This window comes from Taudactylus pleione, unplaced genomic scaffold (assembly GCF_031769625.1).
Source record: "Taudactylus pleione unplaced genomic scaffold, aTauple2 ptg000428l, whole genome shotgun sequence".
Lineage (NCBI taxonomy): Eukaryota > Metazoa > Chordata > Amphibia > Anura > Myobatrachidae > Taudactylus > Taudactylus pleione.
Genome location: NW_028284830.1, coordinates 1,683,633 through 1,698,936, shown reverse-complemented (window position 1 = coordinate 1,698,936; position 15,304 = coordinate 1,683,633). Strand labels below are relative to the sequence as shown.

Here is a 15,304-nt window from a genome sequence, read left to right as displayed (position 1 = left end):
TGGGGAGTGGCTTTCATTGGCAGGCATGTCGGGGGCGTGCCTTTTTTCAAGACAGCCCATTGGCTGCGGGATTAGCATAAATTCACAGTAGCATCCACCTCTGAACCAGGCTACTGTGAGGTTGAATCCGGGATGCCGATGAGTTACTAATGCAATTTTAAACATTTTAACAGTGTCGATTTTACAACTTCAATGATAGTTTAAATCGTGAGTTTTTTGAAACTACAAACATGCGAGTCTAGGATTCTATTAGATTGGCCGAGTTTAAAAAGTATGAGAAAACTCACATTTTTTAAACTCTCACCCTATTACATTTACCCCCTGTTGTTATTTTACTGCTTGTTAAGAGGGAAGGAAGTACTCCAATACATTTTACAAACTTACACAAAGCTGAAGTGAAAGTCAATGGTAGACCTGGATAGTGAGCATTACACCCTAGTACTCTGACACATTACATTTTTTTTTTTGCTGGTTTAATCGTGTATTTTGCTATTATTACTAAAGCTTATTCAACACAGCAGCTCAGGAGGCAGATAGCTGGTGTCATAATGGCTCAATCTCCTGCCCAAGTTATGCTGTGTTCAAAAGTAAAGAAAACAGGATTTTGGTACTTACCGTTAAATCCATTTCTCCGATTCCACAGGGGACACTGGAGCTTCATGACAGTGGGGTATAGACGGTGGGTTGAGTTGAGCCTGGCACTTTAAAAATCTACAAGTGTGACTGGCTCCTCCCCCTCTATGCCCCATCAACCCCAGTTTTAAAGAACTGAGCCCGAGAGGAGACGGAGAACAGACTGAAGAACAGAGAAGGAGAACAGGAAAAGAAACATCCAACATACTGACACACTGCAAGAACACAGCAGGCTGCAGTGATAAACAGTCACACAATAAAACAGACAAAACTGCAACAGAACTGAAGCAGAACAAACAACTGAGAACAGGCAAGAAGCACTGGGTGGGCGTCCAGTGTCCCCTGTGGAATCGGAGAAATGGATTTAACGGTAAGTACCAAAATCCTGTTTTCTCCTTCATCCACTAGGGGACACTGGAGCTTCATGACAGTGGGGACGTCCCAAAGCTACCCTCCTGGGGGGGAGAGTGCTGAACGCCCTGCAAGACACTACGACCAAAATTTGAAGCAGAAGCCGCAAAAGTGTCAAATCTGTAGAAACGTACAAAAGTATGAACCGAAGACCACGTCGCTGCCCTACAAAGCTGTGAAGCCGAGACACCTCTACGTGCCGCCCAAGAAGTACCCACAGAGCGCGTAGAATGCGCAGAAATGGATACCGGCAGTGGTCGAGCAGAAGCAACATATGCCTGACGAATAGTCAGACGAATCCACCTGGCCAAAGTTTGTTTAGACGCCGGCCAGCCACGCCGATTAGCATCATAAAGGACGAATAGAGCCTCTGATTTACGTAGCCCCTCAGTACGGGACACATAAATGCGAAGTGCCCGAACCACATCCAAGGAGTGAGAATCCCCAGAAGAGTCCGACAACGCTGGCACTACAATCGGCTGATTCAGATGAAAACCCGAGACCACCTTGGGCAAAAAGGAAGGCCGGGTACGAAGTTCCGCCCGATCTTCGTGAAAAATCAAGTAAGGGGAACGGCAGGACAAGGCTCCAAGTTCCGACACACGTCTGGCCGAAGCCAGGGCCAATAAAAGGATCATCTTCCAAGTCAAATACTTCAATTCCACCTCCTGCAAAGGCTCAAAGGTGGATGACTGAAGAAAAGATAAAACAAGATTCAGGTCCCAAGGAGCCGTGGGTGGCACAAAGGGGGGCTGAATTCTAAGAACCCCTCGAAAAAAGGTCTGAACCTCCGGAATCAGAGCTAGGCGACGCTGGAAAAAAATAGAAAGAGCAGAAATCTGCACTTTAAGCGATCCCAAGCGTAACCCCGCATCGAGGCCTTTTTGAAGAAAAAGAAGAAGACGTGGTAAATGAAAAGAGGAAGTGGAGGATCCACGACCTTCACACCAGGAGATATAAGCCCTCCAAATGCGATGATAATGCGCTGATGTTACCGGTTTTCTAGCCCTAAGCATGGTAGGAATGACCGACCTAGGAACTCCATGGCTTCTTAGGATGGCGGTCTCAATAGCCACGCCGTTAAACGAAGCCGCCGTAAATCCGGGTACACACATGGACCCTGTTGTAGAAGGTCCGATCGTAGCGGAAGATGCCAAGGTTCGTCTGCCAGAAGGAATAAAAGATCGGAGTACCAAACCCGACGAGGCCAATCCGGAGCCACTAGGATGACGGTGGACGACTCTCGTTTGATCCGCTTGAGAATCCGAGGGAGGAGCGGAAACGGTGGGAACAGGTACACAAGGCTGTACGGCCAAGGGATCAGTAAAGCATCCGCTCCCACCGCTGCCGGATCCATGGTCCTGGAGCAGTAAAGGGGTAGTTGATGATTTATCCGAGATGCCATCAGGTCTATCTGTGGCTTCCCCCATCTGCAAACCAGTTGATGAAAGACCTCGGGATGAAGGGACCACTCCCCGGGATGAAGATCCTGACGACTGAGGTAGTCCGCTTCCCAGTTGTCGACCCCCGGAATAAACACTGCTGAAATGACCTCGACGTGTCTTTCTGCCCACAGAAGGATGCGACTGGCTTCTCTCATTGCCATCCGACTGCGGGTTCCCCCTTGGCGATTTATGTATGCCACTGCCGTGGCGTTGTCTGATTGTATCCGAACCGGAAGTCCTCGTAACAGAGGAGCAGCCTGTATCAAAGCTCTGTAGACTGCCCGCAGTTCGAGAACATTGATTGGTAAGAGGGACTCCTGCTGCGACCAAAGCCCCTGGAAGTGATTGTCCAGAACCACCGCTCCCCATCCGCGGAGGCTGGCGTCCGTGGTGACCAAGGTCCAATTCCAAATTCCGAAGCGGCGACCCGCTAACAGATGCTCCGTCCGAAGCCACCAGAGCAAGGATATGCGGGTCCGGGGAGACAGACGCACCAGCCGATGCATCTGTAGGTGGGACCCGGACCACTGAGACAGAAGATCCAGTTGAAATATTCTGGAGTGAAATCTGCCGAATTGGATGGCCTCGAAGGAAGCCACCATTTTCCCCAGGAGACGTATGCAAAGATGCACAGATACTTTCCTGGGTCTGAGCACTAGACGAACCAGCTCCTGTATGGCTATGGCCTTGTCCCTTGGCAAGAATATACGAAGCAGAACAGTGTCTAGAATCATTCCTAGGAACTGAAGTCTCTGGGACGGCATCAACTGAGACTTCTGGAAGTTCACAATCCATCCATGTTGAATGAGAATCTGATGTGTAAGGGACACTTGGTGTAAAAGGACTTCTGCCGTCGGAGCCTTGATGAGTAAATCGTCTAGGTACGGAACTATCGTCACCCCCCGAGAGCGCAAGTGAGACACCATGACGGCCATCACTTTGGTGAATACCCTGGGAGCTGACGAGAGACCGAATGGCAGGGCCTGAAACTGGAAATGAGCTTCCCTGATGGCAAATCTGAGGAAAGCCTGGTGAGGAACCCAAATTGGGACATGCAGATAGGCGTCCTTGATATCTATCGACACCAGAAACTCTTCTGCCTCTAGTCCTGCAATGACAGAATGGAGAGATTCCATCTTGAACCTGTGAAATGAAAGATACTGGTTCAATGATTTCAGATTCAAAATGGGTCTGACTGACCCATCTGGTTTCGGAACCACAAAAAGGTTTGAGTAAAACCCTTGTTGCCTTTGTGCAGTGGGAACCGCCACAAGGACCTCGGCCAGCAAAAGTTTCTCGATCGCTTGACGCAAAATTAGTTGCTTCAAGGGATCGACGGGCAAACCTGTTGTAAAATAACGCCGAGGAGGAGTGAAAGCGAACTCGATCTTGTACCCCTGAGATACCAGATTTCGAACCCAAGTGTCTGGAGAAGTCCGTCTCCAAACCTCCGAGAAACGCTGGAGGCGTGCCCCCACCTTCGGATTTCCGAGATGGGATGGGAGCCCGTCATGCCACAGGCTTGTCTGCTGGCTTGGGATCTGGACGGCGGCCAATATTTGCTTGACGTCCTCTAGTACGGCCTCCTCGCCCCGCTGAAGACGAACCTCGCGATCGTCCCTGAAATCTTGCCGATGCTCGAAAGGAACGAAAGGAAGGTCCCCTAAACGAGCGACGCGGAGGAGGTGCTGATGAAGGTAGAAAAGTACTCTTACCTCCAGTGGCCAGCGAAATCCATTTGTCCAGCTCTGGACCAAATAAAATATCGCCTGTGAAAGGAAGAGCTTCCACTGCTCTTTTTGACTCCGCATCCGCTTGCCAGGCACGAAGCCAAAGTGCCCGGCGAGCAGAGACCGCCGAAGCAGAAATCCTAGCGCCTACCTGGCCGATATCTCTGGAGGCGTCTCCTAAGTATACAGCAGACTCCTGAATATGTTCTGCCAAGGTAATCAGATCTGCTCGCGGAGTGCTGGATCTAAGACCCTCAGTCAATTGTTCCGCCCACTTTTCCACAGCCTTGTTGACCCAAGATCCTACCAAGGCCGGGCGGAGAAGTGCACCTGCGGCCGTATAAATGGATTTCAAAGTGGTTTCTAATCTCCGCTCTGAGGTTTCCTTCAATGTAGTAGCTCCTGGAACAGGTAACGTGGTCTTCTTTGACAACCGAGAAACCGAAGAATCCACAGGTGGCGGGGTCTCCCACCTCTTCCTATTTTCCGCAGGAAATGGGTAAAGAGAGAAGAAACGCTTAGGAATCTGGAATTTACGGTCCGGATTCTGCCAGGCTGCCGTCATCTGTTCATCCAACTGGAGAGAAACAGGGAATGTGACGGCCATCTTCTGTGACCTGGCAAATAAGGAGTCTTCTAACGATTCTGGAGCTTCCTGGCCAGAAATCTTAAGAACTTCCCTTACCGCTAGAATGAGTGCGTCAATACCTTGCAATGCCTCAGGTTCTTGTGAGTAAGTCTCTACGTCTGATTCGTCCAGCATCTCCCCTTCCTCCTGAGACGAGTGATCCGCTGCCGAATCCTCATCCGACTGGAGAACCGCCGGAAGAGCCCTCTTTTTAGATGAGCGACTTACCGTAGCTTCAGGAGCTTTAGACGCAGAACCCATCGCTTGAGCAAGGCTATTCACCGAGCGGACTAAATTCTGAGCCCACGCTGGTTCTGCTAGAAAAGAAGGGTGAGATGTGCCAGGTAGATCTCTGGCAGACTCCCGTTCCCTACGGGAAGCGGCTAATTCAGAAGAAAGGTCCGCCATGACCCCGGCCAAACTATTTATGAAGGAGGGAGTGACAGACTGCGTGTTAGCACTGTCTGCTTCACATGTCTCGCACAGGGAAGACCCTTCGGAGCGAGCATGGGTAAACTTCTTCCTGCACTTAGTGCAGGCAAACAGCTTTTGTGATGCAGTTTTTTCTGTCCTGGATGTCATCATGTACTCACAGACAAGCACCACATACAATTCAGGAATGCAGAAGAAGTATAGGGAGAAGCAGAATTACAATAATAATGCTACTCAAGTATGGGAGCAGACAGAGCAATAAGGGAGGAGCAGAATTTCAATAATAATGCTACTCAAATTGCATGCAGAGCAGTATAAGAGGAGCAGAATTTCAAGAAAATGCAACTCAGTAACAGGGGCAGACAGGCATATAAGGGAGGAGCAATCAATAGGACCAGAAAGTAGTTAAAACCACCCTCTGTATTTACAGACCCCCTGTAGATGCTCTCATCTGCTCCTCTCCCCCTCCGCTCAGTGCCTGCAGTCTGAGGCGCCACTCCCGTTCAGAGCGCGCCAAACTAGCCCAGGCAGTGAAGGAGGAAGAGGAGGAGGGACCCATAAGCTCCTCCCCTAATGGCCGCCGCTTTGTATGCGCGCGGCATACACTTATACAGTGGGACGTTCTCTGTCCCCGCACTAACAGCGGGGGCAAGCGGCACGACCGCCCCAGTGATAACCGTGCCGGTGCCTTTTACACAAGCACCGGCACGCAGAGGCAGGACCGCTGTGAGCGCGCCTACCTAACAGCCAGCGCCGGTGTTCTATCACAACACCAGCGTGGCAACTGACAGCGGGGCTGACAGCCGCGCGCTGTTTTCAGACCCAGCAGTTATTTTCACCTCTCCTGCTAGTCAGGAGAGGTGTGTTACTCACCGGGCTGCTGCGGCCAGAGCGCTGGGCAGTGAGGGGAGAGCGGGGACCCGGACACAAGCCAGTGTTAGCTGCGGCGGGCCCCGCTGAGTCTGATGACTCCTAACTGCCTAAAGCAGCCTCCCCTCCATAGGGTGACCGGACACAGGCTGCAGTAGCCGTGTGGTCCCCTCTCTGGCGGCTCCCACGATGCAGGCAGACTGTCACAGCTAACAGTCTGCCTGTCCTCTTGCTTGATTCTTTTACAATCATATAAAAATTAATATAAGGGCTGGAGACAGCCCCTGTGCACCGGCTCTACTCGGGCACATTCTAAAAACTGGGGTTGATGGGGCATAGAGGGGGAGGAGCCAGTCACACTTGTAGATTTTTAAAGTGCCAGGCTCAACTCAACCCACCGTCTATACCCCACTGTCATGAAGCTCCAGTGTCCCCTAGTGGATGAAGGAGAAATAATAATGTACAGCTACAGCTACATCCCTGTAGCTCCCATCTCATCCCTGTTCTCTCCTGGTGTAACCCAGGCACATATACTACTGTTCTCTCCTGGTGTAACCAAGGCACATATACTACTGTTCTCTCCTGATGTAACCCAGGCACATATACTACTGTTCTCTCCTGATGTAACCCAGGCACATATACTACTGTTCTCTCCTGGTGTAACCCAGGCATATATACTACTGTTCTCTCCTGGTGTAACCCAGGCACATATACTACTGTTCTCTCCTGGTGTAACCCAGGCACATATACTACTGTTCTCTCCTGGTGTAACCCAGGCACATATATTACTATTCTCTCCTGGTGTAACCCAGGCACATATACTACTGTTCTCTCCTGGTGTAACCCAGGCACATATACTACTGTTCTCTCCTGGTGTAACCCAGGCACATATACTACTGTTCTCTCCTGGTGTAACCCAGGCACATATACTACTGTCCTCTCCTGGTGTAACCCAGGTACATATACTACTGTTCTCTCCTGGTGTAACCCAGGCACATATACAACTGTTCTCTCCTGGTGTAACCCAGGCACATATAGTACTGTTCTCTCCTGGTGTAACCCAGGTACATATACTACTGTTCTCTCCTGGTGTAACCCAGGCACATATACAACTGTTCTCTCCTGGTGTAACCCAGGCACATATACTACTGTTCTCTCCTGGTGTAACCCAGGCACATATACTACAGTTCTCTCCTGGTGTAACCCAGGCACATATACTACTGTTCTCTCCTGGTGTAACCCAGGCACATATACTGCTGTTCTCTCCTGGTGTAACCCAGGCACATATACTACTGTTCTTTCCTGGTGTAACCCAGGCACATATACTACTGTTCTTTCCTGGTGTAACCCAGGCACATATACTACTGTTCTCTCCTGGTGGAGGTGAATTTTCTACAGAAGATTTCAGTAATTTTCCCGACCCATTTTACACTGGCAGATTACAGGGCGTATAAGTGAACTAGGGCAAATATACCCCACTTCTCACTCCAAACAGACTGGGGCGCTTGTCTAGCTATCCTCTCTCTATCCTGCAGTTTGGTCTTTTGGTAACATGTAAAGCACCAGTCTGCACGTGTGAGTACTGTGTGTAGTGCACACATTTGCTGTCCAGCTCCTGTGAGTGATCGCTTTACATGCCATCATTCTGTAAGTAGGCAGCAGGGTGCCGTATGGCCATGTTGCTGGAGGATGGGTGCCAATATAGCCATGACAGCATGCAACACCACAAACTTACCCTCGTGTGGGTATCAGGTTTGGATACTCCAGACTGACCCCGTGTGTACAGACACCTTCAGATACTGAACTGAGCCACTCTATCCCAGAGACACACACACATTATATCCACCATCACACACACAGATACTTACTGGACTGTGCCGTCCTGGCCTGGATCGCAGGCGTGTAAACGCCAAGCCCCATTGAAGACCAAGCCGCCAGCTGGAAACTGTACAGGGTATCAGGCTTCAGTCCCTCAACCGCATAAGATGAAGATGGAGCACAGGTCACCTTTTGCTGCAAATATACAACATGAAAAAATCTCACAGGTGGAAATGATTGAATCTTGTGTGATCACGGTTTATACATTACATAACAGACAGCACTGATCAGATATAGTGATGGGTTATGTTTATCAGCAGTTATTGGTTTCAGAAATATTGCAATTCAGAATCCACTTATTATTGCACATGTAGTGAATATTTGCTGTTTATTTAATCTCAGAATGTTTCTTACTTTTGTAATTTGACATTCTATGCTTATTTTAATATCTGTTGTAAAACCATGTGCTTTTATCCATAGCAATGAATCAGATGTCATGTGCTGTTATCCATAGCAACCAATCAGATGTCATGTGATGTTATCCATAGCAACCAATCAGATGTCATGTGATGTTACCCAATGCAACCAATCAGATGTCATGGGCTGTTACTCACAGCAGCCAATCAGGTGTCATGTGCTGTTATCCATAGCAACCAATCAGATGTCATGTGATGTTGCCCAATGCAACCAATCAGATGTCATGGGCTGTTACTCACAGCAGCCAATCAGATGTCATGGGCTGTGACTCACAGCAGCCAATCAGATGTCATGTGATGTTACCCATAGCAGTCAGAGACCATGTGATGTCGCCCATAGCGAACAATCATATACAGTATCACGTGTGGTACTCACCTGTGGCCCATCCTCTCCTTCCCAATACAGAAGCTCGTATGAGGTGATGCGTTCTTGGGTCATGTAGCGCCACGTGAGCATTATGCGCGTGTCCGATTCAGCTTCTGCCTGGAAATTAATCGGCTGCGCTGGGACTGTGGTGAAAACAGTCATGAACAAGGTTTTAAAGTCCTGTAAGTGACTCAATACATCAATGCTAGTCTACAGGAACCTCAACCTACTCAAGACCCACTATTATAGATGATTAGTTGCTATTCTTTATCATACTGCAGTGTCGCACCAGATAGCTTGTCACATACAAATGAAGAACAGTGTGATAAATCTTAATGCTTACAGAACATCCTTTAGCGGCCATATTCAGAAGACAACACTAGATAGGATCAACTGAGGAGATAACAGCAGCATCTCACCGACAGGTGCCTGACTGACAAATCTATTCCTCTTTATTTTATCAGCTTGTCACAGAAGTGTCTGCAGTTGCAATGAAACACTCACCTCCTTGCTGGGTCTTCACTTGGACCATATCAGAAGGTGGCCCATCCCCTACAGAAGTGAAAGCCAACACACGGATGCTGTAAGTGATCCCGGTGGTCAGTCCTCCAATAGTTGTCAAGAGACTGTCTACTACGTTGAACTTTTGCCACATGTTAAAGGGCAAATGTTGGTCTGAAGTGTAATATATCCGGAACCCTTTAATTTGTCCATTGGCCTCTTCTGGCGGATCCCACTGAACTATCATAGTACTGGAACTAAGCATTCGGGCCTGGACTCTCAAAGGAGGACCCGAGGGATCCTGTTCTCCCGTCTGAGCTTCTACCACCTCACTTGGAGGTCCACGACCGATGTTGTTAACTGCAATGATGCGGAACTCATACTTGGAGTAAGGGCTGAGCCCCCCAATGCTGTAGCGAGTGTTACCCACGCCGTCAACCTCCTGGATTAACCCTTCCCATGTCTTTGGCTTATACTGTATCACATAAAAAGAGTGTGGCTTGGGGTTCCCAGAGTCCCAAGTCAAGGTGACGCTGGTGGCTGTTGTCTCTGTTACGGTGACAGCTACCGGTGGCTTTGGCAAAGCTGCAAGAGCAGAAAAAATACAGATAGTACATGTATATATAGTTTTGTAATAACATTAACATAAATTTCATCATATATGACATGTCTTCACTCCATCATACCCGTGCCTCCCTTCTCAGATTCACCCAGACTCGCTTACCTTTCACAGTAATCTGGCCAATAGCCTCAATCATGCCAAGAGAGGAGTTAGCGACACAGGTGTAATTAGCAGATTCCCGAATATTGGTGAGTTCTAGAACATTACGGCCGACGGGCATCTCATCTTCTTTGGTAAGCTCCTCTAGGCCAGCCATCCACTTTACAGAAGGCATGGGGGCGCCAACTGCTTCGCAAGTTAGGTTTACGCTGCCCCCTGGCATGACTTCATGGTTACTAGGAGGGACGGAGAACCGTGGTGCCACACGCCGGACTGCAAAAGTGGTAAACAATGATGGGTTAGGCTCTATCCTCTTTAATTCTAAACTATAAGACTAGCAGCCAACATACATTTTTTTACTTCCCTCTGGCATTAACGAGAGAGAGAGAGAGAATCCATTTCAATGAGCCTGGGGGCTACTTATTCAGCCGTCAGTCCTCAGATTTTATAGACAATTTCCTGCCTGTTTTTGGATTATATTTCAGTTCCTAAACTTTTAAGATGAATTATTTGGCACGACGGTCAGATCTGGGCGATTGTATATAATTACCGGACGGTGGTTCTCCGAGAGAACTTGATGCTCAGATGATCGCGTGTCAGGGTTCGAAGGGGCGTCCGTGCTCTGCAATTTGCATTCGCTCAGGGAAATTTCTCAGATGAAAATAACATGAAGAGAAGAAGGGGGGAAGGGAGCAGATCCATGGCAAGGAGATAAAAGAACTCTTTAATATATGACCTTGCAGACTCGCAGAGCAATAATTATTGCCTCGGTGAGCAGAGCAGCTTCCAGGAACACAGCTAAAAGAAAGTGTACGTGTCCTCATCTACGGCCAAACAAATACACACTGCTCCTGTGGGACATCCATTACCTGGCGGTGCAGAATACTAAAGGGGAGCAAGTTTTACAGACACCTCTGAGCTGTACCATGCAACAGACTGCATCTGTAATATGTATAGCAGTACTGAGCGACAGGCTGCCATTGGCCCTCGCTGATTAGCCCAAGGCCCTTTTTTTTCGGGAGGAAATTTCAAACAAAATGGGAGCTATAATTAGCGCAGACGTGATTTCTTGGGCTCCACACTAACGTCTTTGACAGCAGCCACATGACATGTTTGCGGCACACATGCAATATACTTAAAATACCATACGTGGTACTATGTGGTACGCTGGCTCTTTTTCTTTAGAAGATTTGTTTATTTTCAGGACCTCAGCATCCCAAAACATACCAGTACTGATGGTCAAAAGTGATTTACTTAATGCAAGGGAATAAAGTGACTTGTCCTAGGTCACAAGTTTCAGACAACGTTCCAATCAGTGCCTTTAACCACTGAGCCATCCCTACAGCTTGCAGGGGACAATGAGACGCCTGTTGTGTAGCCCTGCTACCTAATATCACAATGCTCTTACTCTGAAGATTCACTTTGTTGATTTCTTTGATGTCCTGAGACATTGTATTATTACCCATCACTGAGGCTGCACAAAGCCTTTTCCTTACTACACAAAGCTAGATCGCCGTTGCTGCAACACCCAGAGCGGGCCATGGGCATAGGCCACAGAGGTGAATGCCTAGGGGGGGCATCTCTCCAATAGGGCGCCCAGCTGTCATGCCGGCCCATCCCTACATTGTTTATGGGACACCAGCTAAAATCTTAGGTTTCCATGATACATAATTAGCTGTTGGGAGTTACTGCAACTATTGTTTTTTTACTTCTTGGTTGGAGGCGGTTGCATAGCTCTAGGAAAGACGAAAATAACCCCATAGCCTTGCACAGTGTTACACATGATACATCAAATCCCTAAAGTGCCTCATTGTAAGAGAAATATTACCACTGTGGACTGCTGCAAACAGTGGCGGGCTGGACCGGGGGGCAGGGTGCCATATGCCCCCCGGGCCGGTAGACTTTTGGCTCAGTGAGGGTCGGTATCATATGACTGACGGCCGGGTGACAGGCAGAAAGTGCTCTCAGTCGCTCCGACTACAGCAGCATCAGAGCGGCTGGGCAGCATTCTCTGCCTGTTACCGGGCTGTCTGTCACCCTATGTCCTATGTAGCAGCGCTCCTTCCGAGGCCGCTCCGCTGCAGGGGCTGTCTGTGCACCTACCTCTGTGTCCTCTGTCCCTTCCCTCGGGCTCCTTCCTCTCCCCGGCTAAGGCCCCGCCCCCTCACCGGAAGGCCCCGCCCCCTCTCCTACCCTGACTGACTATATCAATCCATCACCTCCTGTCCCTGCTGAAGACCCCGCCCCCTCACCACGAGTCTCCGCCCCTTCACTGGTCTATCCTGTCTGTGTGATCTCTTCCTGTACCCTGGAGCTCCGCAGGGACCAGAGACAGAGCAGCCTTCCAGGCAGGTAAGTGCCAGTGGAGGTGTACATGTTTAAATGACATTTGAGAGGGAAGGGAGGGGGTGTTGGAATACTTATGCAATGGGGGGCTGTAGTTATTTTTATCTTTGGGGGGATGGGGTGTTTTAATACTGTCGGTGCTGGGGGTGATGTAATGTGTGTGAATGTGGGGGGGTGGTATTATTATTTTGTGTGAGGGCTACTGTATATTCATAATACCTGTGTTATATGTGGGTCACTGATGATTTCTGCATAATCTGGTGATTACTGCGTTATCTGGCAGCCATTACAACGCTCCCTGATCAGGTGGTCACTGAGAACCTCTCTGCATTATATGGCAGTCACTGCGACACTCCCTGATCTGATGGTCCCTGCGAACCGCTCTGCATTATATGGCAGTCACTGCGACACTCCCTGATCTGATGGTCCCTGCGAACCTCTCTGTATTATAGGGCAGTCACTGCGACACTCCCTGATCTGATGGTCACTGCGAACCTCTCTGCATTATATGGAAGTCACTGCGACACTCCCTGATCTGATGGTCCCTACGAACCTCTCTGTATTATATGGCAGTCACTGCGATGCTCCCTAATCTGGCTGTCACTGCAACCTCTCTACATTATTTAAAGCACACCCACATTAGGTACACCTTACTTACAGAGACTATTATCATGTGTCTTTTCTCCATTGCAATGCGCTGGTGGAGAAATCGGGCCACTTACTTGTGTCTGCCCCCCAGGCCAAAAGTTGCCAGCCAGCCCCTGGCTGCAAACAAGGAATGGTTAATGTTTATGAAAATGTTAGAAGAACAATGTTCAAGTACCCCGGACCCTTACAACTGCACCTACGGTGGTAGACTCACAGCCAGCTGAGAAGAGGTGGGGACAACAGGGAGGAGGGCGGGAACCATGCACATTACAGCGTGCACAAAGGGGGGATTGCACTTGCAGGCACATATTACAGGCAGGCACCGGGGTCACAGAGTAGAGAACAGGGATTACAGCAGGGTTTTGTGGGCTGCATAATAATAGTAAAATAGAAAAGCTCTGTTCGGAGCCCGGCTCTGCTGCTCCCCCCGCGGGGGGATAGGTCGGACCAACACGTGCCAATCTCTATCTGGATAAGAAGTCAAAGGACCAGCCTTCTCGCTGATCTGAGAGATGGAGGTTTGATTGGATGGCGGTGCGATGAGGATGACGAGGTATTAGAAAGACAAGGAGAGACACAGAGAGAGTAAAAACAGCAAACTGCAGGTGTACATGGCATCATTCATGCGTTTCACATGCACAGCATGGTAGTGAGCACAACGCAGGCCACAATTTCAGCATTTCATCCGGCAAACTAAACACAGAGCAAGAACACAACCATTGCAACCAATCACAAGAACGTGCACACTCACTTTTACACAAGACAGACATACGTGGACGCACAATCGTACAGACCACGGTCCACATAACCGCACAGAAGTGCTCATCGTATGCATCCGTATGCAGCTGAGAAGACGTCTCTCCCATCATGCAGAGCAGGCTGGCCCGGGAGGACGCTGGACAGAGGAGCAGATGCCAGGGCGTTTTTGGTAAAGGGGAGCAAAATTTATATACGCCACTGGTGAAGTGTCCTATTTATCTGAAAACAGGGAACTTCTCTGCTTCATGCTATTCATAGAGCAGCGTACCGTTGGGGAAGCTTATTACTTATCCTGCGGGGCACCCGCTCCTGTATGTATCGCATCACCATACAATTGTATGGTGTGTGCGATTTATAAAGGAATGGAAAGTAACACCTCATTCACCATCTCAGGATGGCATAAGCAGTGCTATTAGGGTAGAAGGGCAGCAAAGACAACTGTCTCTCCACCCCTTCTCTGCCAGCAGCCAATCAGAGGAGCCCAGGGTATATGCATATCCCGGATTACATTCTGCAGTGCTGACTGCTCCCACTGACCCAGTGCCCCTTCCCATTCCTACCCCTGCCTCCGCTATTGTAAGGGTGATCCGGCATATGCATATGCCCGGTCACCTCCATCCAGGCGGCCAGCTGCCCCCACGCATCCCCTCCTCTCCACTGCCGCCGAGATGATCTGGCGCATCGAGAAGGGGGAAAAACAACGAAGACAGAGTAAAAGATGAGAAGACTGGACCGCCGAACGTGGATATACCACTCTGATTTGCAAGACAGGTAAGTGTACATGAATTGCTAATTAAAACTATAGATTGCATCGAAGTGATGCTATCTATAGTGGTAAGTAACAATTCTATACTGTATATCTTATTAAATAGACCCCTTAATCTCCATCTACTTTATCCCTCTCCAAGGCTTAGTACATAGACCCCTCAGTATGCTTTTTAGTTACTTAGAAATAATGGAAAAAGAGTAATGAAATGGCCATTGTAAGATGGACAATGTGCGCACACACAATTCCTAGTGTAAGCTACAGGGGGCGATGTGGGAAACATTACAGACCAAGACAGCACAAGGAGCGGAATCTAATTTCTTCTGAAATGCTGTAAAATGATTCTTTGTTTGTTCTATTAGAGAGAAAACAAAACAGAAAACCTATTCCCCACATACAGTCACACGCTGGAATCGGGGTCAGCAGGATGTGTTCATTGTATATTTTACACCCTTACACATTACACACAGTGAATTCCTCGTATAATGCCCTGAGGGACGAGTTGAATGCTCCCTGAAAATGAGCCCTGTGACTCTAGGAATATCTGTAGAAAATGGGGGTACACAATATCATTGCTCTGGATAGAACCAGAACTACACTATTACGTTATCCGGGATAATGAGCACTAAGTAGCGGGCGGTGGAAACTCCAACAGATAACTATACAAAGACTGGTATGATATGTAAAGCACTGACTATCCATGTTTTATTGGCACCATATTCATGCATCTGGTTAGCAGGAGACCTAGATCCC

The 15,304-nt window shown here is 48.7% G+C and overlaps 1 protein-coding gene across 1 annotated transcript in view; it reads right to left on the bottom strand.

The window, feature by feature from the left end:
• The window catches only part of LOC148506082 (receptor-type tyrosine-protein phosphatase F-like), a 149,093-nt gene extending 136,898 nt beyond the window's left edge, over positions 1-12,195 (bottom strand). The window contains exons 1-5 of the mRNA XM_088447311.1: positions 12,136-12,195; positions 10,036-10,305; positions 9,315-9,896; positions 8,820-8,953; positions 8,018-8,162 (exon numbers count right to left, since the gene is read on the bottom strand). Coding sequence (XP_088303437.1) covers positions 8,018-8,162; positions 8,820-8,953; positions 9,315-9,896; positions 10,036-10,255 — 1,081 coding nt within the window. The 5' untranslated portion in view covers positions 10,256-10,305; positions 12,136-12,195. The remainder of the gene's footprint in view (positions 1-8,017; positions 8,163-8,819; positions 8,954-9,314; positions 9,897-10,035; positions 10,306-12,135) is intronic.
• Between the last annotated feature and the right edge of the window lie 3,109 nt (positions 12,196-15,304).